Source organism: Cavia porcellus, unplaced genomic scaffold (genome assembly GCF_034190915.1).
Source record: "Cavia porcellus strain 051 isolate PalLab524CR breed Dunkin Hartley unplaced genomic scaffold, mCavPor4.1 scaffold_38, whole genome shotgun sequence".
Taxonomy (NCBI): Eukaryota; Metazoa; Chordata; class Mammalia; order Rodentia; family Caviidae; genus Cavia; species Cavia porcellus.
The window spans coordinates 7,805,217-7,830,824 of record NW_026947521.1 but is presented as its reverse complement, the minus strand read 5'-3'; the positions used below and the strand labels follow the sequence as shown (position 1 = coordinate 7,830,824).

At 39.3% G+C, this 25,608-nt stretch overlaps 1 protein-coding gene, 1 non-coding gene and 1 pseudogene across 2 annotated transcripts in view; all 3 read left to right on the top strand.

Moving 5' to 3' along the window:
• Positions 1–19,610, top strand: part of Aph1b (aph-1 homolog B, gamma-secretase subunit) — a 41,328-nt gene extending 21,718 nt beyond the window's left edge. The window contains exons 5-6 of the mRNA XM_003463558.5: positions 6,732–6,859; positions 16,365–19,610. Of these exons, the coding sequence (XP_003463606.1) occupies positions 6,732–6,859; positions 16,365–16,532 (296 nt within the window). The 3' untranslated portion in view covers positions 16,533–19,610. The remainder of the gene's footprint in view (positions 1–6,731; positions 6,860–16,364) is intronic.
• LOC106026160 (U4/U6 small nuclear ribonucleoprotein Prp4-like) lies at positions 1,971–6,720 on the top strand (annotated as a pseudogene).
• LOC111755156 (small nucleolar RNA U13) lies at positions 15,254–15,360 on the top strand. Its single transcript, XR_002789738.1, has one exon. It is a non-coding gene; the product is annotated as a small nucleolar RNA U13 (small nucleolar RNA).
• Positions 19,611–25,608: the final 5,998 nt, after the last annotated feature.

Here is a 25,608-nt window from a genome sequence, read left to right as displayed (position 1 = left end):
AGCTCAAAAATGTGGTTGAAGAACACTTTGATAAATATGAAACAGTAAATTCTGTTAACATGTGCAGTCACTTATATTTAATTTTCAAAAACAGTGGTTTAGTTCTGGGCTCTGATTTCCACTTGTGCTAGATGAATAGGTATGTCTCAAGAATCTTGAAAGTTTCTATGACTTGGAAGAATGGGAATCTCTCACTTCATGGAACCCTTACTATTACTTAGCAAAAGAAACTAAAAGCTCATTGGTGTCCACAGCCTGTCTCTAGAGATCTAAGGCTAGGTGTTGGCTGTGTTACTGCTGGATAGTGGCTGCAGTGACTTAGAGATACCTGACATGGTAGTGGTGATTCAGTATGTGACAGGAGTTTTTTGCTGTCTTAGTAATCCAGTATTAGCATTAATTATTGTCTTCCAACCTTGCTTTCACAAGGACGGACAGAAGGAGAAATGAGGGAGAAAAGGGCATTCAGAAAATGAAGGCACCTACAGGTCTGTGTGTAGAGCATTTGGGGTATAATCTGGAAATTGATTAAAGAGCCAAATGGGAAATGTTGCCTTTTTTGATACCAGGAATCAAATTTACAATCTATGCTTGGCAGGCAGGCGCTTACAGTGCTGAGCTAAATCCCAGGCTTCTAAGTGTTGCCTCTTAAAGTTAACACTGAAACATTTTGCTTAAGTGTACATTAGAGTGAAATGTTGTCTGCCAAAAGAATTTGACTTAGAATATTATCAGAAAACAAAATCCATTGTCAAACCAGACTACTATAGTTGTCACAGACGGATGTACAGTACTTTTTAGGATTGTTTAGTTTTCTAGATGTTCCAGAATATTGAAGATTGTGGAAGCTCCTTTTATTAATCTGGGTTATGAGCTAATCTTGATATTCTTATGATTAATTTACAAAAGTTTTATTTGTCTCTTACTTCTAAGAAAAATGTTAAAGTGAATTTTAGACTCATTGAACAATTTTTAGAATTTTATGTATAGGTACATGAATTGAGAAAAGTTTAGGAATTAAAGGGTAGTATTTTGTGGATATTGTTAGCAAATCTTCATTTTTAGTTGGAATTTAATTTGCTAGTAAGTATCAAAATGGCATGCATGTAGCTGTAGCTACTCTTATATGGCACAATACATTAGATGTCCAGGCCTCAGTTTTTTTTTGGATCTCTGATCAGTTACAGAGGGGATAAACAATAAATCCTAGTATTGTACTGTAGCACCTTGTGATAGTAAGGGTCTTGACAATCACCCACATCAACTGGAGATGAGTGCTAGCTGTCTAAATAAGAGTTAGAGACCTCCTTTAGATACTGTATTAGTAAAACAGTAATCTGCAGATGGGCAAAGTTCCCATGAGACTGTGTTTTGTGTATTGCCATTGTCCCAGTGCCTCGAACTGCCTAGCCCATTTTGTGCCATGAATAAATATACTTGTTTTTTTTTGTTTTGTTTTTTGTCTTTTTCGTTTTTATCGGTACCAGGGATCGAACTCATGACTGCCTGCTTGCAAGGCAGGTGCTTATGCCACTAAGCTAAATCCCCAGCCCCTAAATATACTTGTTGAGGAGAGAAAAAAAATAAATGTAAGAGTAGTACAAAGTCAGAAGAAGAAATTGTTCACAATGGTGAAGAAGAATGTATTTTTAATGAATACTTAAGTACCCAGAACACCTGGGTGAAAATGGAAATTGCTTGCTACCTTGCTTTGCTTTTCTACCTGGTAGTACAGCTTGCTAAGGGCCCTGTCCTTCATCTTCAGTCTGTAGAACATAGCACGTAGTAGCCATCTGTTATGGAAAAGCTGCGGTGTACCAAGCCCCGTTCTTCATCGCAACAAAGCAGTGAATTAAAAGAGAAGCTAAAAGAGGGCTAATAGCTTATCCAGAGCCACACAGTGGAGGTGGGAATTCTGAGTCAGGATGGTCTGTCTCCAAAGATACATATGTATAGTACTGAAACCAGTGATGGCGAACCTTCTGGAGCTTTCCAACACCCGGCTGCAGCACATGTCCCATAGGTTTGCCACCACTGGCTAGGTGGTCAGCAAATGTGTGTTGAGTATACAACGTATGGAGAAGGGTACCTGTGAGGACTGTCCACTGAGGTGACATTTAGGCTAGATCTTAAATTGTAAGATTGGGGTATGTTGAGGTCGGCATGGGCAGTTTAGCAAGATCCTGTCTGAAAAAAATTTTAGAAAAGTTGGGCTGAGCTAAGGCATGGCTTAGCTACGACATTTACTTAGCATGCTTGAGGCCCTAGGTTTGATCACAGTAGAAAAGAAAAGAAAAGAAAAGAAAAGAAAAAAAGGATTGAATAGGTGAAATGAGGAAGGGTAGTTATGAGAGAACAGTGTTCAGGTAAAAGGAGTGCTGTGCTAGACAGAGACAGAGAGAGAATATGAATGGGGAAGAGTTTAGTTCTGGGTTTGGGCTATAAAGGATATACTTGAAGATTAGCAGAGGACATGTTTTCAAGGAGATTGGGTCCCTGGTGTAAAGGGCATTAAATGCTAGTCTGAGATGTCTGGACTTCATTTTGGAGCAAAGTCATTCTGTCAGAGACTTCTTAGTAGGAAGGGCTAAGAAATACCTAGAATTTGGAAATAAGTCAGGAGCAGTCTTGATAATGCCTGTTTGAAGTTTTCAGAATAATGTTTCTTTATTGGACAAGAATAGACTGAACATTCCACCAGTAAAAGTATTTCCCAAGTAGTTAAGTCTAAGACTTGACCATAGTGGCATACTTGGCTCCTGCCAGCAGTGATGATGATGCACAGAGAGATGGGGCAACTGCCGGCTGCCAAGCAGAGACACTTGCTTTCCCTTCACATGCACTTGGCAGCTAGTATTTAGAAAACCTAGTCTCACAAGTTCTAAGGTGTGAACACTTAATAATTAAAAAAATAAGCTTTTGCTTTTGTGCCACTTTCTGCCTTGATCTTTTCAATGTAGAGAAGATTTAAAACCCTCAATTTCTGGGCATCTTTATGGGTCTCAATTCCACACTATCACCAGGCATGTATCTCCAGGGAGCCTGCCTTTCCAGAATCATCAATGGGATTAAAATACACCCTTGTGTTTAGTATGCCTTGGCCTCAACATTTAAAAAGCTATTTATTTGCTTCCCTGTCAGTTAAAATATTTACCAATATTTACTGAAACAATGACACTGTCACACAGAATTTATTAGTTTGCTCTACTTTAACTACAACAGTTACATCTTTTTAAATATTATTTTGCTATTTTTAATACAAATGAAATACTGTTCATTTTCCCACAGTACTTTTTTTCATTCAGCATTAGAGATTATTTATATTGTGGGTCATCTGTAGTAGTTTATGGCATGAACATACCATGATTTATTCTACCATTCTGGTAACAGTGGACAGTTTTGGTTATAGAAAGAATGCTGACATATTCTAGTCTACATCTTCTTGTGCACATTTTTCTGGAGGCAGTGGTTCTGAAACTTGACCATGTACCACAGTCTCCTGAAAGGCTGTGTTTAAAGTGGGATTCTAACAGTTGGGGTCCCACCAACAGTTTTTCTGGTTCAGGTATGGAATGGGTCCCAATGATTTGCATTTCTTTTAAATTCCTGGGTCCTGATGACCTATTAATTTGAGAACCATTTATGAAAAAGTTTCATTTTATTGGTAGTGCTAGATTGTTTTTCGCCAGAGAATTGCCAAGCCTGGAGTTTTCCTATTTCATGGATGTTAATGTGAAAACTTGCCTACTTAAATAAAGAGTGTTGATCTGTAACCTAGAGCGTGGCTTTTGCTGGAGTCTCACAGCCCCGGAGCACTGTGTGGCTGCTTTACGAGCCTCTTCCACAGCAACTGAAACTAAAGCCCCTGCTGACTTAGTTGCTCCTGTTGTGAAGAAACTACACATCTATTACAGAAGTTTGGAAGTTAGGGAAAGTGATTGCCTTGCCAAGGAAGAGTCTGGGATTTGGGAAAAAGAAGGATTTAAAGCAGGCATTGAAGCAGGAAATATTAATATAACTTCTGGAGGAGTATTTGAAATTGAAGAGCACATCATTGAACAACAGGCAGAAGTGTTGACTGAGTTTGAGAGAAGGCAGCATGTTCGACAAATCAGCATTTCCACAGATGACTCAGAAGTCAAGGCTTGCCTCAAAGCCTTGGGGGAGCCCACCATACTTTTTGGAGCGGGCTCTGCTGAAAGAAGAGAAAGGTTAAGATTATTCCTTTTTGGCTGGGTATTTAGCTCAGTAGCTTAAGCGCCTACCTGTGAAGTCAATCCCCAGTACCAAAAAAAAAAAAAAAAAAAAAAAATTATTCCCTACATGGGCGGTGCTGATGCCTTTAAAAAGATGAGAAGTCTAAGAAGTTCAAAGAAGAGCATCTGCAAACCTAGTACCATGAAGGATCAAACAGCCTGAAGGTGGCTAGACTGTGGATCAGTGACTATTCACTAAGATTCCCGAGACAACTAGAGTATCCCAGATGCAAGAGCTGCACAAATCCCTCTGGTCTTTGAATAATTTCTGCAGCCAAATTGGGGATGATCAGCCAATTTCCTTCTTCACTTTAGTCTCAATTCCAAAATGCCACAGCTTGTTGGAGTGTGCTTTGCAAGCTCTGGTCTGTTCCTGATCATGACCTCTTTCACATAATTTGAGGCCATACTACAAATGTAGGAGCAATAATTGTGCTTCATCCCAAGTCTGCTGTTTCCTTGGTCCAAAAAGGTGTCAGCTGGCTTGTGCTGCTGGAGATTCTTTAGAGTGTTGACAATGATGAACCAGTAGTAGGTATGGAAGGCCTATGTGTGCATGGCCTGAGTAATGAGGCATCCATCAGGATGTTTCCTGGGCACCACCTGCTATGATTATTTGTGAGAGTGAGGAGATTTGGAGGCTCAGAGGAGATCCTGCATCAGGAAGGCCACAGCATGGCTGTATATAACGTTGCTTTCCATCAAGATGGCTCTTTGGCTTTTGGTCAAGTTTGGAACCTATCTACAGGATGTCACATCATGCTCCTAGAAGGCCACCTAAAGGAAACCTATGGAATAAGTTTTTCCCTAATGGCTACCACATTGCACCTGGCAGTGGTGACAACACCTGCAAAATGTGGGACCTTTCACAGCAGTGTTGCATCTATACCATCCCTGCCCATCAAAACTTAGTGACTGGAGTCAGGTTTGAGCCTATCCATAGGAACTTCTTACTCAAAGGCGCCTATGACAGTCCAGCCAAGATTTGGACCCAACCAAGCTGGTCCCCACTGAAGACTGACAGGCCACAAAGGTAAAGAAACAGATTTGAGTATTTCTTCTGATGAGCAGCTCATAGCCACTTGCTCATATGGTAGGCCCTTCAAGCTCTGGATGGCTGAGTAAGCAAGGCCATGAGGGAAAAAGTCACCTCAAGCTACCCCTTAGGAGCCATTTTTCTCAAAAGAAAAAAAATTGGTGTATTTTATTTTGTTCTATCATATTTTCTGCCAATTACCAGGTACCTCAGTAGAATTGATTTTCATGTTAATTCCCAAGCAGCCCAGTCCCTCCATGGTGACTCCTTTTGTGGTTGAAAATTTATTTCTTATCCTTAGGCCTTACCAAGAACTATGTAGATACTGTTTTTATTAATCTTGGTTTAAATGTTCTACCACCTTCCTCATGGCACTCAAAATTGTGACGACTATGCATTTTTAGTTCTCAAAAAAACTTGCCTTTTCATGATACATGCTTCATGACTGCATGTGATCCATCCAGCTAGTAAGATGGCTGGACTGTACCCTGGAAGCCCTGGCATAATGAGGAGCATCTTGCCTCTCACTGGTTGAACAATGCCTGACTGACAGCAAGTCTTTTTTTTCTGTCCTTGAGAATGAGAGATGAAGCAGTAGACTGCAGCTAAGTAGTCTGATCGTGCAGGAAGGAAGATGGGACACTTCCTGTGGAATTCACTTGAAATGCTGACCGCATCAGGAAACTAAGGGCCAAACATTCACTTGGTTAGAAAAAGTCTTCCATTTTGCTTTTAAGTTTGGCATCCTTCTTACCCTGAAGCCCAGCCATTGTGTCAGGACTCAAAGAAATTTTTGAAATTGTACAGCTCTATTGTACAGCTTCCTTTCTGTTGGTTAAAGAATGTATTTTTTGTATTAAAGGGTACTTCATATCAAAAAGTAAAACATAAGAATATTATCCAGGACACATGTATACCACACACACACACAGTATTCTACATTAAAACCTATAGGCACTGATCAAATTCAGTACCACGTGCTTAAGAAAAATCTTAGATAGTTACAGTGATTTTTAATACTTTATTCTTTCTTTAGTCTTTAAAAAAATATTCCAAAGGAAAATTCTACTTTGATAAGGAGATTTGTTTCAACAGAAGGTATTTCTTCTAATTGGAAGTCTTTCTCAAATAGGGCCAAAGGCTAATTGAGGGAAAGTTGGTTAGATTTCAGAGTAATCTTGTTGCATTCTTACTGCAGGGAAACCATTTGAGAGCCAGATCCAAGTAGAGTGTTTTTGTCAAGCAGGTTCACATTCTAGAGAAAAGCCGCTTCTATAGGTGACTGTTAGTGCACATGTCAAGGCCTTGTTTCTGTCCCATGTGCTCTGAGTCTCGCTACAGCATGCGGGACCCGTGCCCTAGCACAGTGACAGGGTGTTCAGTGAGCTTTGGTGTCTGCTGTGTGCATGACAGGGCACTAACAGTTGGCTGTCTTTCAGCTTTCATGACGCTGGCCATCATATTGCTGCACGTGTTCTGGGGGATTGTGTTCTTTGATGCCTGTGAGAAAAAGAAGTGGTACGTCCTCCTCATCGTCCTCCTAACCCACCTGCTGGTGTCCGCACAGGTGAGTGCTGCCGCTGCACACACACTGAGTTTTGGAACTCAAGTCCATGTCTGAAATGTACCTTTCACTCCAGGTGGAGCACGTGGGAAAGTCAGGAAAGGGAGAAAAGCCATTTAAGTGAGTGAGTGAGTTATTGAAGTTTTAATATAGAAAGACAGTTTTTTTTAGAGAAAGAGCGGGTGTGTGTGGGGTCTTATTAAAGATTTTTTTCCATGTATCTTTAAGGAATACAGTTAAACTTGAAAAAATTATACTTATGTTAGAAAACACATCTGGAGCCATTTCTGTCTCTTTAGAAATCCCTTAAGATAAAACATGTTGATGTCTTTATATCATTAATAGAAATTATTATAATATGTTTAAGTGGTTAATCACTTCCGATTTTTGTTATTGTGAAGCAGTCTTGACTATCTGAATGCATGAAGTGTTTTCCATATATTGTTTAGATTCATGGTTGGGGAGTTGTAAAATGGCTTGCATATTTTTTAAACATTTGATACAGATTGCTAAAGTACTCTCCATAAGGGTTGTACCATTTTTACACATTTTGACCAATAACAAAAATGGTAACATTACTTCCTATCATTTATAACAATGCTAATTTTCAAAATAAAGTTTAAAAATATGTAGTTTATTTTTAAAGTACTATGTAATGCATTGGGTTTGACTTTTATTATAAATCATCATATGTTTATATCAGAATGACCTCTGCTACTATCTACTCCAGACCTTTTTCACTTGTTGCCTGAAGGGTTATAAAGGTTCCGTCTGATGATACCTGGCTCCTGCTTTTCTTTTCTCCACCTGTTTCGCTTATCTCTGTCTTCCTTAACTTGGGCTCCTTACCCTTTGATTTGTCAAAGATACCATTTTCTTTCCCTCCCCTACACACGAAAGCCTTCAGTGTTGCAGGATACATGTCCTGGGGGACTGTATTTTTTGGTGCCTGTGCGAAGAAGTGGTACCTTCAATATGACAGCAACTATGGAAAGCCAAATCTTTGTGGAAAAAAGACAGGAAAGATTGTACTTAAAATATTAACAGCATTTATTTCTGGGTACTGGAATTGTGAATTCTTTTATTATTTGTAGTTTGTATCATTTTCCAAGTTTTCTACAACATAGAAATTGAAAGGAAATTGCTGGATAAAGCAAATCTTCTTGTGAATCCAACTGACTTATTTGTTCATTTAACAAGCCTTATATTGCTGTCCATGTTGCAGACCCTGTTCTGAAACACAACAGATAGCTGCCTTTATAATCTAGTGAGGAGAGCCAAGCAAGACATAATAGACATAGTAAATGAATTATATAGTATTTTAGAAGGTAATCAGTGCTGTGGAAGAAAAGTAGAATTTTTAAAAGCTAAGGAATTGTGTGTGTGTTTATGGAGTGTTCACATTTCTTAATTAGGTGGTAAGTATAGGCCTAGTTGTGAAGGTGACATGTGAGAAAAAAAAAGTTGAGAGAAGGAGTTGGACAAGTGGCAGCTGGAGAGAGAGCGCCTGTACTGAGCAGCCCTGTACTTGGCATGTGTATGGAAGCCAGATGGCCAGAGCAGAGTGAGCAAGGGGACAAGGAATAGGAGTTGTCCTTGTCAGAGAGTTGATGGTAGGAGGGAAATAGTAGGTTGGAAGTGAGATTTAGATAATGTAAGATCTGAGCTTTGACTCCACGTAAAATGAAGAGTCATTAATTGTTGGTATTGAAGAGAAAGATGACCTGATTCTCACTTTAAGGATCATTTTACTGTGTTGAGAATAGATGATAGAGGGAGAGAGATCATCATGATCAAAGGAAAGGCAACCATGCCTTGGATGAGATCACAGTGCATAAAAGAGAAGTGATCAGTTTTAAGACGTATTTTTGAACGATGAAGTGGATTTTGTTTCTTGATGAAGTGGATGAAGGATGTAAGAGGAAGAAGAGGAGCCAAGATGTCTCTAGGACCTGGGCCCATACTGCTGTAAGAAAGGAACTGCCATCAGCTGAGAGGGGAAGCTGTATTGGGCCCATTGTTCTGCAGGTGGCTGTGGGACAAACAAGTGCAGATGTCAGGTAAGCAGCTGGATGAAAACTACAGAGTTAGGGAGACACATTTGGGATAGAGAAAGATGATTTCAAGGAATTGATATAAATAGATAAGAGAAGACACTTGAGCCTCATGACACTCCAGCATTGAAACTGAGCAAAAGAGGAGGAGCCAGCAAAGAAGACTGAGAAGGAGCAGCAGAGAAATAGGAGGGCATCCTGGGGACCCCAGAGAGCTGGGTGCCCTGGAAGCCAGCAGTACTGAGGAGAGGAAAGCCATCACTGAAGCAGAAGCCAATGATTACACCCAGGCTTCTCTACTAAGCCTCTTGCTGGTACAAAACTTAGCTCCAGCTGTACTCCGCAGCTCAAATATATTCTGTCTAAACAGATGCAGTATACTCCACAACTGGCATGTCTTTGTCCCTGCTGACACTGTCTTCCTTCTAACCCAGGGCAGTTTCAGAAACTGCTCATTCTTTGTGAAGATTGCTGGAAAAGTTGCATGTTCCAAGCTCAGCACTATCATGGGACCATATTCACTGCTCTATTGTAACACTGTCCTTGGCTGGCATTGTTTTATTTCATACAGTTTTTCCATCTCTTTCTTAACTAGAGTTTGATCATCAACCTTTGTATCCTCAATCCTTGGCATATGGTAGGAGACTAATAAATGTTGACCAAATATCAGATGGTTGCTGTTATTCCATTTAATGATTTTAAAAGAGAAAAGCAGGAAGTTTGAAAGATTATTTCACAAAATGTTAACAATAGTTAACTTCCAATGGCAGATGTCAGCAAATAAGCAGGTTTATTTAAATTTATGTACAAACAATACACAGATCATAAGTGTACATCTTGTTGAACACATCTGTGTAACTAGCCTCTAGGTGAAAACTGGAATGTTATAAACCCCCGGAGCCCCTTTATGTCGTCCACTAAGTGTTCATGTGATAATGACTTGTAGGACTACCGCTGAGCTCTGTCTTTTGGTGTTTCATGTAAAAGGAACCATGCTGTGTTTGCTCCTGTGTTTGGCTTCTCTGGCTTGGCGTTATGTGTGAGAGTCCATCATTATCGAACTGTAGGTTGCTTATTCACTGCAGCACGGCATTGTGTGTTTACTGTGACATCCATTCTGTAGCAGAGAGGTTTTTGTGATGTTTCCATTTCTCACCTATCATGAATGATATTGCTGTGGACACTTGAGTGTGTGTCTTGGTGAACATGTATATGCATTCCTCTTTGATATGTACCTGAGATTAGACATTGGGGCCTGGGGTGTACAGGTGGTGGTGGTTTGTTCTCCTCACTTTTTCAGAGTGATGGTATTAACTTGTAATTTCACCGTTTACAATCTGCCATTTTCCATCTTCTCACTGACACTCAGTGTGACTTTTTTATCTTGCTTGGAAAGTAGTCATGATATGTTTTAAATTTTTAATTTGCATTTCCCTACTGATTAACAAGGTGTAGGATACCTTCATATGTTTACTGGCCATTTGAGAAGTGCTGTTCACATCTTTTGACTATCTTTTGGGTTGTCTATCTTTTTCTTTTTTCTTTTTAGGAATTCTTTGTATTTTCTGCAACAGAATCCTTATGTATAACAAATAACTTATTTTTAGTTCCTTTTAATGTACTGTTTTGATGAACAAAACTTCATCTTCCTATATTTTAATCAATCATCTTTTTTCTTTATGGTCTCACTTTTTGTGTCATTTAATAAATACTAGCCTAACTGAATTTCAGCTTTTAAAATTTTTTTTCAGCTTTTAAAATTTTTAAAATGTGTGTATTCTGATGTTCTATAGTGATCTTGTATTGTTTTTATTATTTTTTAAAAGAGAAAATTATTTTAAGAAAAATAAAAATGAAAAACAGTTGCATTCTGCAGTATAAATTAAAATGTAGTGGACTTGAATATAAAGTTATTCTGAAAAATAATCATGGAGGCTGGACATGGTAGAGCATGCCTATAATTCTAGTACTCAGGAGGCTGAGGCAAGAGGACAACCATGAGTTCAAGACCAGCCTGAACTATATCGTGAGATCTTGTCTCAAAAAGCAAACAAATAAAAAAAATCCAGGAAATCCTCAGTGCCTGCCATGCCCACAGATGCCTCTTAAGAAAAGTATTCCTAGGGGCTGGGGATTTAGCTCAGCAGCATAAGCACCTGCCTTGCAAGCAGGCGGTCGTGAGTTCGATCCCTGGTACCGATAAAAAAAAAGTTCAAAAAGAAAAAAAATAATAAAAAAAAAAAAAAGAAAGAAAAGTATTCCTGGGGCTGGGGATTTAGCTCAGCGGCATAAGCGCCTGCCTTGCAAGCAGGCAGTTGTGAGTTTGATCCCTGGTACCGATAAAAACGAAAAAGATGAAAAAAAAAAAAAAAAAAAAAGAGGGCCCTCGGCCTCCAATCCTGAGAAACATGTAGTATCAGACATGGCACCAATAGACATAAAGCGGTATCTCCAGAGCCTCATAGACGAGTTTAGGAATGAAGTTATTAATGACCTAAAGCAAGATATAAGTAGAATAGTTAGAGAAATGCTAAGCCCTGCCCAAGAAAAAACAGATGGTGGAATGGAAGAACAGAAAAAAAGGGGAGGATTGTTTGATGGAGAAAATAGAAAAAACATAGAAGACATGAAGCAAGTTCAAAGAGATTACCAGGAAACTAAAAACTCTATCGAAAGCTGGCATAACAGCTTGAAAGAAACAAAGGATAGATTATCTGAACTGGGGGGCAGATTCATAATATGGGAGCATGAAATGGAAAACTTCTTAAAAATAACAAAAAAACAAACAGCAGTAATACAAAGGCTCGGATCTATAACTTAAGAACATAAAAGAAGAAGTAGGGACACAAACAAATGGACTACAAAAGCTTTCACAGAAATAATCCAAGAGAATTTCCCTAATTTAGCAAAAGGTGAAGATACTCAGATGTATGAGGCATACAGGACTCCAGCCACCTACAACCCAAACAGAACAACACCCAGGCATATAATAATCAAAATTCCAGAAATCCAATATAAGAACAGAATATTAAAAGCCGTCAGAGACAAGAAACAGATCACTTACAAGGGAACACCCATCAGAATTACAGCAGACTTCTTGGCACAAACCATCAAATCATGAAGAGCGTGGGGGGAAATAATTCAAGCTTTGAAAGATAATAACCTCCAGCCAAGATTGAGATATCCTGCACAACTGTCCCTGGAAATTGATGGAAAAACAAGGTACTGCCAGGATAAAGAGGAACGAGGGGAATTTGCAACCACCAAACTCTACAGAGAATACTGCAGGATATTCTAAAAAAGGAAAATACCGAGATTCCAGAAATAATGGCAGAGAGGCCACAATGAATGGAGCAGAAAGCTAAATGAAGACAAACTGACAAGAAATGACAGAAAAAGATCTCAACAGAAATGAGGCAGAGAAGATTGGATGGTAGGAATAGATATTTTGGAGAAAATAAGACATCATAATAGCTAGTGCTGATTTAGTATCATCATGGTTTGAAGTCCCATCAAGCTTGTATTCTTCTGTCTCCATTGGTCTTAACAGGTTGTATCTTATTGGATTTTATTATATGTGATAATATAAGCAAAAACTTTTATAGACAAGGAAATTATACAGAAACCATTGTTCATTTTCTGTTAATTAGTTCTAAATACCCTGTAATAATGTTATTCTCTTGAATGGTTTTACAGTGTCTTGATATGTTTGGTGCTATAGTATACGAAGTTATATTCAAAGATTTCAAGGAAAGAGTCACTATGGTAACTACTTTTATGTCAGGATATCTTGAGGTGAAACACTATTTTGCTTAAATGGTTATGTTTTGACTGGCACTGTTCTGTTGTTATGCCCTCTTTTATCTCAATCCCCCCCCCTTTTTAAAATTAGTTACTTTTTTATTTTTATCTTTTGAATTAAGGGAAAAATAAATTAAAAATAGCAGTATACATTATAGTAACCTACTTTGATTTCCTATTAACTTGATTTGAAACCCTGTATTGCCCTCACCATCTTGTTTTGACTGATTTTCCCCTATTCTACTTTCCTTGATAGTACTAAGTTTGAAAGTGTAGGCAACAACTGTGAAGACAATAAGATTCATTAAGACGCCCATTCTGGATGACTATTACCTTCTTTTAAAGTCCTGTAATGTCTCCAATGTTTTGGTTGTATTCTTTACTATTTTGTTCAATTTTATTATAACTGATGATACAGGCAATCCTTCTTAAGATAACAAGAGGCAGTATGGTAACCATTGTTGATCACCTTGTATTTTGTTTTTAAATTATCTATTATGTCCATCCTTTTGATTTGACTGACTCTGTTCTGATATGTCGCATTTGGTTTTACTCTCTTCAAAAAAAGTAATAAGAACTGTGGGAGTAATAAAACCCAAAATGTGTAATTGTCATTGTACAAAAGAAAAGAAGGTGCTCTAAAGGTTATAACTGCATATATGTTTGAGTGTGTAGGATGGATAACCATATTACTGAGTTGTTTTGGATCATTGAACAAAACTGTTTGCACTCTCACTGTTTGAAAGTCCACTTTATATGCTTTAATTTTGTAACTTGAACAACTATTTCTAAGATGAGAATATGTAATCTATTAACTAGTGATTTCTTACTGTTTATTTTTTAAATTCTGTATTACTTGTACCCTTTTTGTTTTTTTCTTTTTCTCCTTAAATAAAAAAAAGAAAAGAAAAGAAAATATTCTTAGGGCTAGAGATTTAGCTCTGCAGAGTAAGCAATTTCCTGGCAAGCAAAAGGTCAGGAGTTCAATTCCTGATACCAAAAGGAAAAAAAAAAGTGTTCTTTCTATATAAAGTGTGACTTTCTATATTAAGTGTGACTAGCTCATTTCTTTGGACAGAACTGATAGGTCAGGATCAGTGTTTTAGCCAGGGACATTATGAATGTAGGGTGAAGGTGAGGACAGGGAGGTGCCTTGGAGACACTTTAAAACACTTGCTTTAAACCAACCTAGTCAGACCTTCTCCTTTGTTGCATGACAATGATAGCAGTAGATGGAAACCTATGTACCCTTGCCCCTGGTTCAACAGAAGCTGGGTTCAACAGAACTGGTCCCTCAAGGACCATTCCCTGCCTCACAGGCTCTACCCTATCCTTCCTCCTTACTAACACACCTCCCTCAGGTGGTTGTACACCCTGGCCTACATCCCCAGCCTTCCATCTTCATTAGCTCACAGGTATGTCTTAAAACTCTTTAGTACTGCTTTCCGCACTTTCTTCATTTCTCTTCATAGCAGAATGCCTCAGAGTAATCTCCACAAAGTCTTCACTTCCTCATCCCTCAGACTTTCCGACCAGGATGGACCCTGCTCAACCAACCTTCCACAAGCTGAGTTGTCAAGGTCCAAAGGGAGGTGTCCATTTTCCCAACCTAATGGACCCCTCAGCAGCCTTCAAGAAGAGATGACCACCTGCTCATTTCCCTCTTTTGACACTGCCTAGATTGTTTTCTACTTTACTGCTCCTTCTCAGACACTTTTGGGAGCTCTTACTCTTCGAGTAATTTGTGTTAGAATGTCTTAGCTGGGGCTGGGGATTTAGCTCAGTGGCATAAGTTACCTGCCTTGCAAGCAGGTGGTCGTGAATTTGATCCCTGGTACCGATAAAAATGAAAAAGACAAAAAAAAAAAAAAGAATGTCTTAGCTGGGTGTGGAGACACACACTGGTAATCCCAGCTTTTGGGAGGCTGAGATAGGAGTATTGCCACAAGTTTGAGGCTAGCCTGAAGTACAGAGTGAGACCCTGTCTAAAAGAAAAAGTCTCAGGGTTTGGTCTTGAATTTTTTTTTTTTTTTTTTTTGTGATCTCTCTCTAATAGCTTTTTAGACAGTTGCATTCATGGACTTGACTGTGGGTTCTCCTGTGCACCATGCTTCTACACTCCATTTTCTAGCCCAGGCCTCTTCTGTGAGTCTACTGCTTATATATCCAGCTATTTATGTGATATCCCATGGCATGGTACTTTGAATATGTCCTCTCTGGACTTAGTTTCCCACCTGTCATTCCAAGATTTCTTTCCCCAACTCTGTTACACTCACTCTTCCTTAAGTTCTTGTCATCTCATTAACTATTACCACCATTTGCTGAAAGCCAGAAATATCAGCATCAATCTTGGGTGTTTCTTACTGTTAAGTGTGTCAGCAAGTTCTGTCAGTTCAAGTTACCCACTTTTCATTTCCACCACCACCATCCTGGTCTGAGTCCCCATCTTGTATGGTCCTCATCCAGCTCTGTGTCTTCCTAACTAGTCTCCGTATTTCACAATACCTTCCTATAATCCATTCTCTGCAGCTTCGAAAATCTAGTCATTTAAGTCTCTACATAAGTGTGATGATTTGGTGTTCATGCTCCATGCATGATATGTACCTTCTTTGAACTTTGTTACAACATTGGCACGTTACCCATCTGACGTGAAAAAAAAAAGTCTCTGCCTAGAGCACTTTTGTGACTCTCCATGGTACTGAGGCTAAAATTCATGTACCACAGTTGGCCCTGCCTTCATCTCTGGCCTCCTCTGCTGCTCTCTCCATTCCTAAATGTTGTGAATACTGGCCCGTTTTCCAGCTCTTTGCCCCCACATGTGGTTCCTTCCTTGGCCTACTCACAGTCACTTTCTCTTCTTCCTGCATGTCTCAGTTTAAATGCCACTTTTCTTAGGCCTTCTTGACCATCCTAAATAGATCACTATATTCTTTCTTATCCTAGCATCATCACAGTTATCATTATTGTGTCATAGCATCCTTACAATATGTGATTTATTTTTTATTCATTACCTGCCTTGTCTTACTAGCATATAAACCCTGTTAGAGTGGAGACTGTAGTCTTCCCTAATGCATGACACAGTATCATTTGACACCCTACTAATATTTCAGGTTTTTTGACTTTGTTTGTTTTTTGGTGCTGGGAACCAAACCCAGAGTGAAGCTTGTGCTCCATCACTCAGCTACAACACTGGCATTGTTTTTAAATGAGTATGCTTTTGGAATCCATAACAAGTATAGATAAAGAAAAGACACTACTCCCTCACATTCCCTTGAACACCAGGGATTCATAACTCTAAATTACTCTAGATTTGCCTTACTTTTTTGTAGATCCCAGAAGCCAGTTTAGTTAATAAAGTCATGAATATAAACCAAAGCCAGCTTATACATGTGTCTTCCATTGAGCATTCTGTTAGGTTCTGTAATGACTATCTTCTAGATTTGTCATTTGAACTCAGCTAAGCATAGACTCTACAGGCCAGTATCTGTTGGCTAGCTCCTATGTGGCTTTGTGGGTCCTTAATACATGGCACGCATCATACATTCAGTTACAGTCCAGCTGTGGAAAGTATTTCATATTTTTCTCTCTTTGGTTATTCCACATGTTTACTAAGCTTGCATTATTACCAAAGCTGATCTATTTTTCCTTTGCAGACCTTCTTAAGTCTTCATTATGGAATAAATCTGGTGTCAGCATATATAATCATGGTGGCCATGGCCATCTCGGCTTTTTTTGTTGCTGGAGGCAGCTGCCGAAGCCTGAAACTCTGCCTGCTCTGCCAAGACAAGGACTTTCTTCTTTACAACCAGCGTTCCAGATAACCTCTGACAATCAGCACCTCCCAAACAGTGGGCTGCATCTTTAGAGGAAGCACAATTGTGCCTTTTTCTAAAAGAAATCCCTTTTATTCTGGTGAAATTTAGAAAACATGAAACTGGATAGAAATTTCATTCACATGGCTTTCAAGCAACGGATCTCTGAAAAGGATGTGTCCAGTGGTCTGCATCTTTACTACACAAGAGTCACCTGGCATTACGTGAAGAATTCTGGCTCTGGCTCCTCACTCCAGATTTAGTTAGCTGTTGGGTAATTTTTGAAAGCTTGAGGTAATTCCAATGAGGAGCCACTGAAGTCTAAATGGGAACTTCCTGAAAACACCTAAGTGGGTGAGAGGCTGGTGTTTGCTTCCTAACTCATCTTGTGCTAAGCAGGTAAATTGTCACATTTGTCTTTTTGTATTCTGAGGCCACAGGAGGCTGAAGGGCTAGCACCTTTGTGGACTGTTTCCATGAACTTCGCTAGGACCATTTTAGAGAAACATGGTGCACTGTGTTTCTTAATGCAATATTACATTACACTGACCTTCTATAATAAGTTAGCCAAATTATATTTTCTGCAGGTTTTTCCATTCTAGGTTTTACCTTTTGAAGCATTACATTTTTTTTAAACTCTAAATTCAGTTTCTTTAAGATTGTTTTCTGACTTTTTTGGGAAAGTATGAAACCAAGAATTGTTGTATGAAGTCTGTGAGTCTTTCCCCAGCTTAAAGCTGCAGGACTTTCCATCTGAGTGCTAGGTGCTGGGCTGGGTGAGGTGAAGCCCAATGTTTTATTTGTGAGTGGCTGGGTAGGGTGCTGAGTTACGGTGCTGGGACCAGCTTCATTTAGAGCGTAAGGAAAACATGCCAAAGGTGATTTTGATACCTTTCATTTTCTCCTATGATGCTGAATAGCACTTCGACCCAAATGGTACTGCATCACACTATCACCTAACCCATAGAATCTTTAGATCTACCAGGAGTAGGTGTCTCTGGATTTGGGGAGTGGTCATACAGCATTCCCTTTATAAGAATATTTAAGGTGTTTGCTCAGTCTCTAAACAAACATTTTGGTTTTCTTTATAAAGAGGAACTGCCAATGAATTGTGAGTTTACCAGTTGGCAATTGCTCCCAGATAATGTCTTTGGGGTGCTGATAGTATGAAATTGAAATTATCTATGCACTAAAGTGATAATCATATGTGAATCTCATATGTGTAGCAGGACATCCAAAAGAAATAGGGTCAGCATTGAGTCCTCAGAAATGGCATGACAAATGGATGTCTTTGACAGGACTGTGATAGGGAGGAATGATGGGCATATTGAAACAGAAGTACACCTGGTGTTTTGAGCTAACCATGTGTAATTCCAAAGTCCAGACCTTGCATGTGAACTCAAACTTTATTAATAAGAACTTCTTTTGTTTAAAAGTATTAGGATATCTCAATTGAGAGATTCAGGAGAAGTAGGTCTTCTAAAAAGGCTGTAAATCGCGTAAGTAGCTGTAATCATTCCTCTAAGATTACTTTAGGACTAATACCAGTGCTCTACTGGAGCTTTTAGTTTTCCAGTTTTATGCAAGATTTTCCTTGGACTAGAAAAATCAAAGGCGTAGACTGAATATAGAAACTGTCTGTGTAGTCAAGAGAGAGAAGATGTCCATAGAACTAGGATTTAATCTTAGCAGAACATAATATTCTTCGGTGAAGAGAAAAAAAATATAGTTGGTTATTACTGTTGGCTTACAAATCTCTTAAGTAAATTCTCTGATAAAATATCTACCGATCTGTATAGAAAATCAAAGAATTGTTTATTAAACATACTTGAGCTCTGAGCAGATTCTTTGTGTCCTAATAGTTTAATATTAAGCTGGCATGTTGTATAATCTCATTTAATAAAACCCCAGATGAGAACAGTATTCTCCTTGGTGGGACTGTGATCTTAGTTCAGGAAACTAATAATCTTTGTTATCTGTAATAAGGGAATGCTGTAACACTGCTTTCTCTAAGAACGTATTGCTGTAGTTGGCATAGCCAGCTTTGCAAACAGCTTGCTTTGCCTCCTGCCAAGAAAGCCTAGAGGGAAGATACAGTTTTCTTGTGTGTCTTTTGTTTTGTTTTATTAGGGCTTTTTGTTTTCCTGCATTTATTATCTATGGTGAGCTTTTTGAGCCCTAATAATTGGAGAGGAAAAATAGGTATTATATGTTCTCTCCCAGAATTTTCTCAGTTTGGAAGGAATTCTGGACATGGTTAAAAGTTGACCTTGGGTATTATGCTATGTGGATAATATTGATTCCGTTGGTTTCTAATATAAGCTGTATTTCTTTTAATTCATGTAAATTAGTAGTCATAACTGGAAACGTCTTGTTACCTCAGTCCTGGCCTGTCTGATAGTATAGTAGCAGCAGCCTTTTTTAGAGCATATTGATAAAAACCTGGCTGAAAAGAAGTAATGATGTTATGTGCAGACTATGTAGAAAATGGCTTTTGTTCCCAGTGTTTTTCTTTTTTTCCAAGTACATTTCAGTGTTTGCTGAGCATGGCAGATTCTACACCAGAAATGCTTGATGTTCTTATTCATACAGTGGATGCAGCAAGCAATTGTGAGAGAAGATTCTGTACCTGGTACTGTTCCCAGCACTTAAGCAGTCAGCATGGGCCACAGAGTGGTGCTGAGTCTTTGATAATCAACCAGATAGCGGGGCAGGCAGCCCGTGGAGCCATCATGGCCAGCTTTCTGGGAAGAGCTCTTTGAGGGCTGGCTTTCTGTTAATTTCTTGTAGGCCTCATCATTCCAAACTGCAGGTGGACAAAGTAAATGTCACACCAAACTTGCTTTGCTTATAGCATTTTATTTGCAATTATAATATTTATATTTCTCATTTAATAAGCAGCTTTATTCTGGTAAAGTGTAGTGTTTAGAAGAGATGTCTTTATGTAAAAAATGCAAAATTTTATTTAAGTTATACCATTATGTCCTACATACTTGCAGTATCAGATATTGCATTCAGCACATGATTCAGTGGACTCCTTCCAGACCTGTGTTTGTCAGTGAACAATAAAAAGATCATTTGACACTATTCATTTCCCATGTTTCCCCTTCTTTGGGTTAGTATCTCCTTCGTACTTGTTGCTGCAATTTTTGTCTCTTTAAAAACTTGCTTGTACTTTCTGTTGTTTATGAAGCATTTTTCAAAGAAAAGGTGTAAGTTGTTCCCTCATTTAAAATTCATAAAGTCTATTTTATGCCTGTGTGTTCAGAAAGAGCTTGGTGCAGAAAAGTTCTTTGAGATTTCTTGGGAGCTGGGGATTTAGCTCAGCGGCATAAGTGCCTGCCTTGCAAGCAGGCAGTCGAGAGTTCGATCCCTGGTAGCGATAAAAACGAAAAAGACAAAAAAAAAGAAGAAAAGTTCTTTGAGATTTCTTAAACCAAGCAGAGAAAAATGCCTCAAAAATTCTGGAACCTCACTTTGAAAAACCTCCTGAGTAATCGTGAAACAGTGAATTTATAAAACATCATGATAGTGGCTGAAATGGAGTCAGTGTAACCTCCAGCCTATACAGTCCCTGTGTTCCCCTTTCCTTGGTAAGCAGCAAAGATCGAGATTGGCATGGGCCATGAGACAGGACACATGTGAACTTGTGATTACCTGTCACTGAAGCCATATGATTACAGTTTGAAATGAGGCTGTTCAAGTTTTCTGTTGCGGTATTACTGGATAGTATCAGTCCAGGGACCAAAGGCTCTGTTTTTCTCACTTGTAAGCCCAAGAAGAAGTGTGCATTCCTCAGTTGTCAGCCAATTCCTCATTGAAACTGTGGCTGTCATTTAATTGCTATTCACTTCACATTTAGTTGGAATAGAGACTTCCCTCAACATGTAAAAAACCTCCAATGAATGAAGTACATATTTTGTCTCACTTAAAATATAGAACTAAAGAACCACTCAGTTGGTTACGGTCCCAGTCTAGAGGAATTGGAAATTTGACATCTGCTAAGATAACCATAATAATTATGATCCCAAAGGAAGTTCTGGGTGTAAGGCTAAATAATTTCTAGGAGGTATTTGTTGCTTAAGTATAGATCACTATAAATCCTTTTACCTGGTAGTAAAATGACACATTTTCTAATGCTTGTGCAAAACTAAAGATGAAGTTTATAGTGTTTATATTGGGCTTACCTTGCACAGAACATTGTGTAGACACTAAAAATGAAAAAGAGTAAGATGTAGGGATCTTTGTCTTTGGAGAACACATAATTAAAACATGTAAGTATTATAATAGCATTCCCATTTCCTGAGACACAATATTCGACACCAACAATTTAAAGGAGGAACGATTTACTTGGCTTATGGTTTTGGAGGGTTCAGTCTATGGCCATCTGGCTCTGAGGCAGAAACAGCATGGGGGAAGGGCATGGCAGAGGACTGCAGAGAAGGAAGGGAGTTTAAAAATATACCATTCTAGGTCACATTCTCATTGACCCATGCCTTCTGACCATGTGCCATATCTGAGCACATGAGACTTGGGAAACAGATTTAAACCATAGCAAGTGTTTTCAAGGTGACTATTAAATGCACTATAAGTTACAAATAGCAGACTAGCTTGAGTATAGAAGATGCTTCAAATTTTAGAAGTGAATGAAGGCATCTGGGTAATGGATATAGATCAAAAAGAAAAGATGATGGCTAAGCCCTGGGGCACTCCATGTAAAGGGTTGGAAAGGGGAGGAGTGATCAGTGAAGGGGAAAAAACAAGGGAGTGTGGCAATCCAGGAGTAAAGGATGTGAAAGGCTGTGAATAATGAGTAATTAAAAAAAAGAGAACTGATGGTTGTGTTGAGACAAAACTTGCTGGTGACCTTGATAAAAGCAATTTCATTGTAGGGATAGGGTTAACACCTAAATGGAGTGGGTTACAGGGAATGGGAGTTAAGCAAATAGACCCAGTGTCTAATTTTGGAGTATAGATATTGTAGAGGAATGAAAAAATAGCCCGAGGAGGATGTGGGGCAAGGTAGAGGCTATCTTTCCGTGTGTGTGTATGTGTGTGTGTGTGTGTGTGTGTGTGTGTGTGAGAGAGAGAGAGAGAGAGAGAGAGAGAGAGAGAGCGAGATAACAGACTGTGACGGCTGTATAGACTAATATTTGGAAATATGCTATAATATGATGGGAGTGATTCAGTAGGGAGGGAAGAATTGGTGCAGGAGAATAAACAGTTGCTAAAGCAAAGTTCTTGATGGAATAGATTTTTAAAAAGCTTTTGACAAAGCTAATATCCATTCTTAATAATTCAGCAAAATAAGTATAATAAAATTTCTCTCTCACTCTTTTTTTTTGGTACTGGCGATTGAACTCACGACCTTAAACTGGCCAGGCAGGCACTGTGCCACTGAGCTATATCCGTAGCCCTTGGGATTTGTCTTAAAAGAAGGTCATCTATATGAAACCTTCTAGCTATAAGGTCATATATATTTAATGATGAAAGACAGAATGTATTCCCCATGCAGATTGCAAACAAGGCAAGTCTTACCACTTTTTTTCAGCATTTTGTTGGAGGCCCTAGCCAGCACAGAAAGGCAAACAAAAGAAATAAAAGTCATACAGATAGGAAGAAATAAAACTGTCCTTATTTTCTGATGACAGAATCTGTGTAGAAAGTCCTAAGTAACTATGAAAGGGCTGCTAGAACTAGTGAATTTTGCAAGATTATAAGAAAGATAGTGTACAAAAGTGGATCACCTTTTTATACACTGGCACAGAGTTGGAAATTTAAATTATATTAGTTGGTTCTCTAGAACTATTTTAATGAGGTATGAGAAAGAAAGTCAGTTGGAAATTAATTTGAATTGGAGCAGGTGGGCTGAGGGGTTAATCCAGGTTTCTCCCAGTGGTTAAAGAAAGTGATAAGCTCTGAGCTGTGCTTGTTAGTGGGTACGTGGTCTTTCATGGAAAGGATGTACCATATTCAGGGGAAGTTTTCATATGGTTGGGAAAGAGAGGCACTAGCATACATGAGACATGTTGATGGATATCTAGTTTCAGCCCATGAGCTAACTGGTCTGTGTTACCTACCTCACCAACAGTTTGTCATCTTCATTGCAGGTGATTAAAAGTTAGTATTTGAAATGAGTGAACTCTAGCAGAAATGATGACTTTGATTTAAAATAGTGAGGTTATAACTGGCCACGTGATAAGATCTCTATCATGCTCCTTTTCAGCTCCCTGCCATGGGGCAAGTCCAAGGAAGGGCTATTCCTGCTCCGGCTGGAGAGTGGGCCAGGAGGAGGTAAACTGTCAGGGAACAGGTAAGAATGGGACTGAGTGACCTTAGGCCACCTGTGGCTGTTATGGCTAAGCCTTGTGCGGTCATAGGTGAGGCTGTTTCTGAGGTGGCTGGATCTAGAGTGTGTGACGCTGGAATTGATTCAAGGTGCAATGCTAGGATCAAGAGCAATAGGATTAAGGGTGCAAGTGCTACCGCCCTGAAAAGTCTGGATAAGATAAAAGAGGCTTAAAGACACTGTTAAGGTCCCATGTTGGTTTTCTGCCTTCTGCCTGTGCCATGTGCTGTTCTCTGGTGTGTGCCACCCTGCCTCAAAGCCAGCAAATTATGGACTGAAATCTCTGTGGACTTTAAACCAAATAAACTTTCCTTCATTAACTTTGGGTGTTGGATATCTTGTCTCAGCAATGAGAAAAGTAACTTAAGACCATAGCCTTTTGTTTTTATTTTTCATTTTTTAAGCAGATTTATGGAGGTACAATTGATAAAAAATAAATGACACATTTTAAAGTGTAAAATGTGAACATTTTGACACGTGGGGAAACCATCACAACGCAGATAATGATCATATGCATCACCGTAGTCACTTTTCATGTATTTTTGTAATCTCTTTACCTTTTCCCAGGCAATCACAGTCTGATTTCTGTCACTGTAGTTTAGTTTGCATTTAACAATGTTTTCTATATGAAATGAAATATATACACATTCATGATGTATACATTCCTTTTTTCCAGTTCAGTCTGAGGAAAAGAGCATGATGAGTGTATCTCTTGGGAATTTGTTTTAAGAGGTAAATGTAACACCCCAGTAGCTAGCCAACTCCCATGCACAATTGTGCTTGGCAATCGTGAGTCAGAATTCTTGCACACAGGCCAAGGTTTAACATTACCAAACAGATTGGAGGAGGAGGTGGTGGTTAACTTTCTGGAACCCATTGGCACAATGTATTTAGTACCTTTAACCTGTAAGTGTATGAGGTTATTGCATGATTGGATTAAGCATGGTGAATTCTATTTCATGAATGTGTTTCCATGTCACTGGAGCTGTGGAGGGTGGCCCTAGAACTGTCACCAACAATCCTGGTGCTGCAAGAGCTATGCAAGGGCCTTGTCTTCCTCTTAGAATTTAAACTCCATACTCTGCCAGTCTTTCGTGTTGCATAATGAAGGGGAGGGTGCCCTGAACAAGATTACACAAGTGAGAGGGATTACCAAGTTGCTGGTTAACCTACAGTCATAATACGCCCACTTGGTTGCAATAAATTTTTATGCTAAATTACTCAGTAAACCAAAGTGCTTTGGCCCTCACTTCTGTCTGTTATTCTATAATGAAAGGGCATGGGTAGAATCAGCAGACTGCCCCAGTGTGTGATAGCTGTATGGAGCTGGAGGACTGTGTGCTCCTGTATGGCAGTCTGCAGTGTGCACGGCATGTCCTGGGGCCCCACCTATGCAGCCCTCTTGTATAGACTGGTATCTCAGCTTCAGTGCAGGCAATCTCGGAGGTCACATTTCCTCCTGTGAAGGGGCCTTGATACTTCTTGAACATCTTCAAGGAAGACCACTTGTAATATGAGGGGGCAGACAGAGCTAACAGTGCAAGTGACAGGGAGTTCAAATGTGCTGTATTTTGCTAGAACCTAGCCAGCCCTTTTGGCCTGGCAGGCCATAGAAGCATGAACACACCTTGCAGATGCCAGAACCCCAGATCTCAGAGATGATGGGGAGAGGCACATTTGTCATCCAGCCAGGGTCCTACCACAAGGTCCTTTGCAGTTAACCAGGCCGATGAGGAAGAGGTGGAAGAGTCCAAGGTCTGCTACTGGGCTCTTCATCTTGGCTTCATTTTCCTCATCCCCTTTGTGGGAGGAGGACCCCTTTGGTGTCCCCTTACTCTGAGTTCTCAGTCTCCCATCCCCAATCTCTGTTTTTGCATGAAAGTTCTCTAGGCTTACCTCTCCCAAAAGAAGTCTCAAAAGAGGTTAGCATTGCACATCTGCTAATCCGCTAAAGTGATGCCACTGGCCACAAATGGCTATTGAGTGCTTGGAATGTAGTTAGTAAAACAGATATTTTATTTTATTTTAGTAAATTTAAATTTAAAAGCTGATAACTGATTCAATAATTTGAAAAACTTAAATATATTTGGGACAACTCTGCTTTTTCAACTGTTAATTCTTTGAAATATAAGTACAAATCAAATGTAAGGAAAATCTAGCATCTGAATTGAACATGTAAGTATAAAATGCCTACCACATTAACTTTCTATAGAAAAATTAAATATCTCATTAAAATACTGGATTACATGTTAAAATATATCATGAAAATTAATGTTACTGGTTTGTTATACCCTTAGTGTGGCTACCACAGAGTCCATTTGGTATTATATTTTATTTCTTTTGGGCCATAACCTTTGGATTGTTTTGGCAGCATTTAATGAAAGAATGGCTAAGTGATGGAAGACTTGAATTCCCTCTGCCATCCTGTAGTTCTCACCATTCTACTTTCCTGACATCAACTCAGATCAGTTGAGTTCAGGGAGTGGGGAGAGAGGCTGTAGAGACGGAAAAGGGTGACACCTACTCCCCACTCCAGGCAGCACCATCCCTGCCCCCTGCCCCAGTATATGGAGCAAGTTGAAGGTTTGAACCCCTCAGGGGAGCTGTCTTACACGCCACTTCATCTCTGTAAGTGATCGTGACACCTGGTGAGATGCCAGCCAGGAGAACTGCAGAATCCTCAAGTGCCAGCTGAAGGGACCCTCAGGACCTGGAGGTTTGTAAAGCTTCTACTCC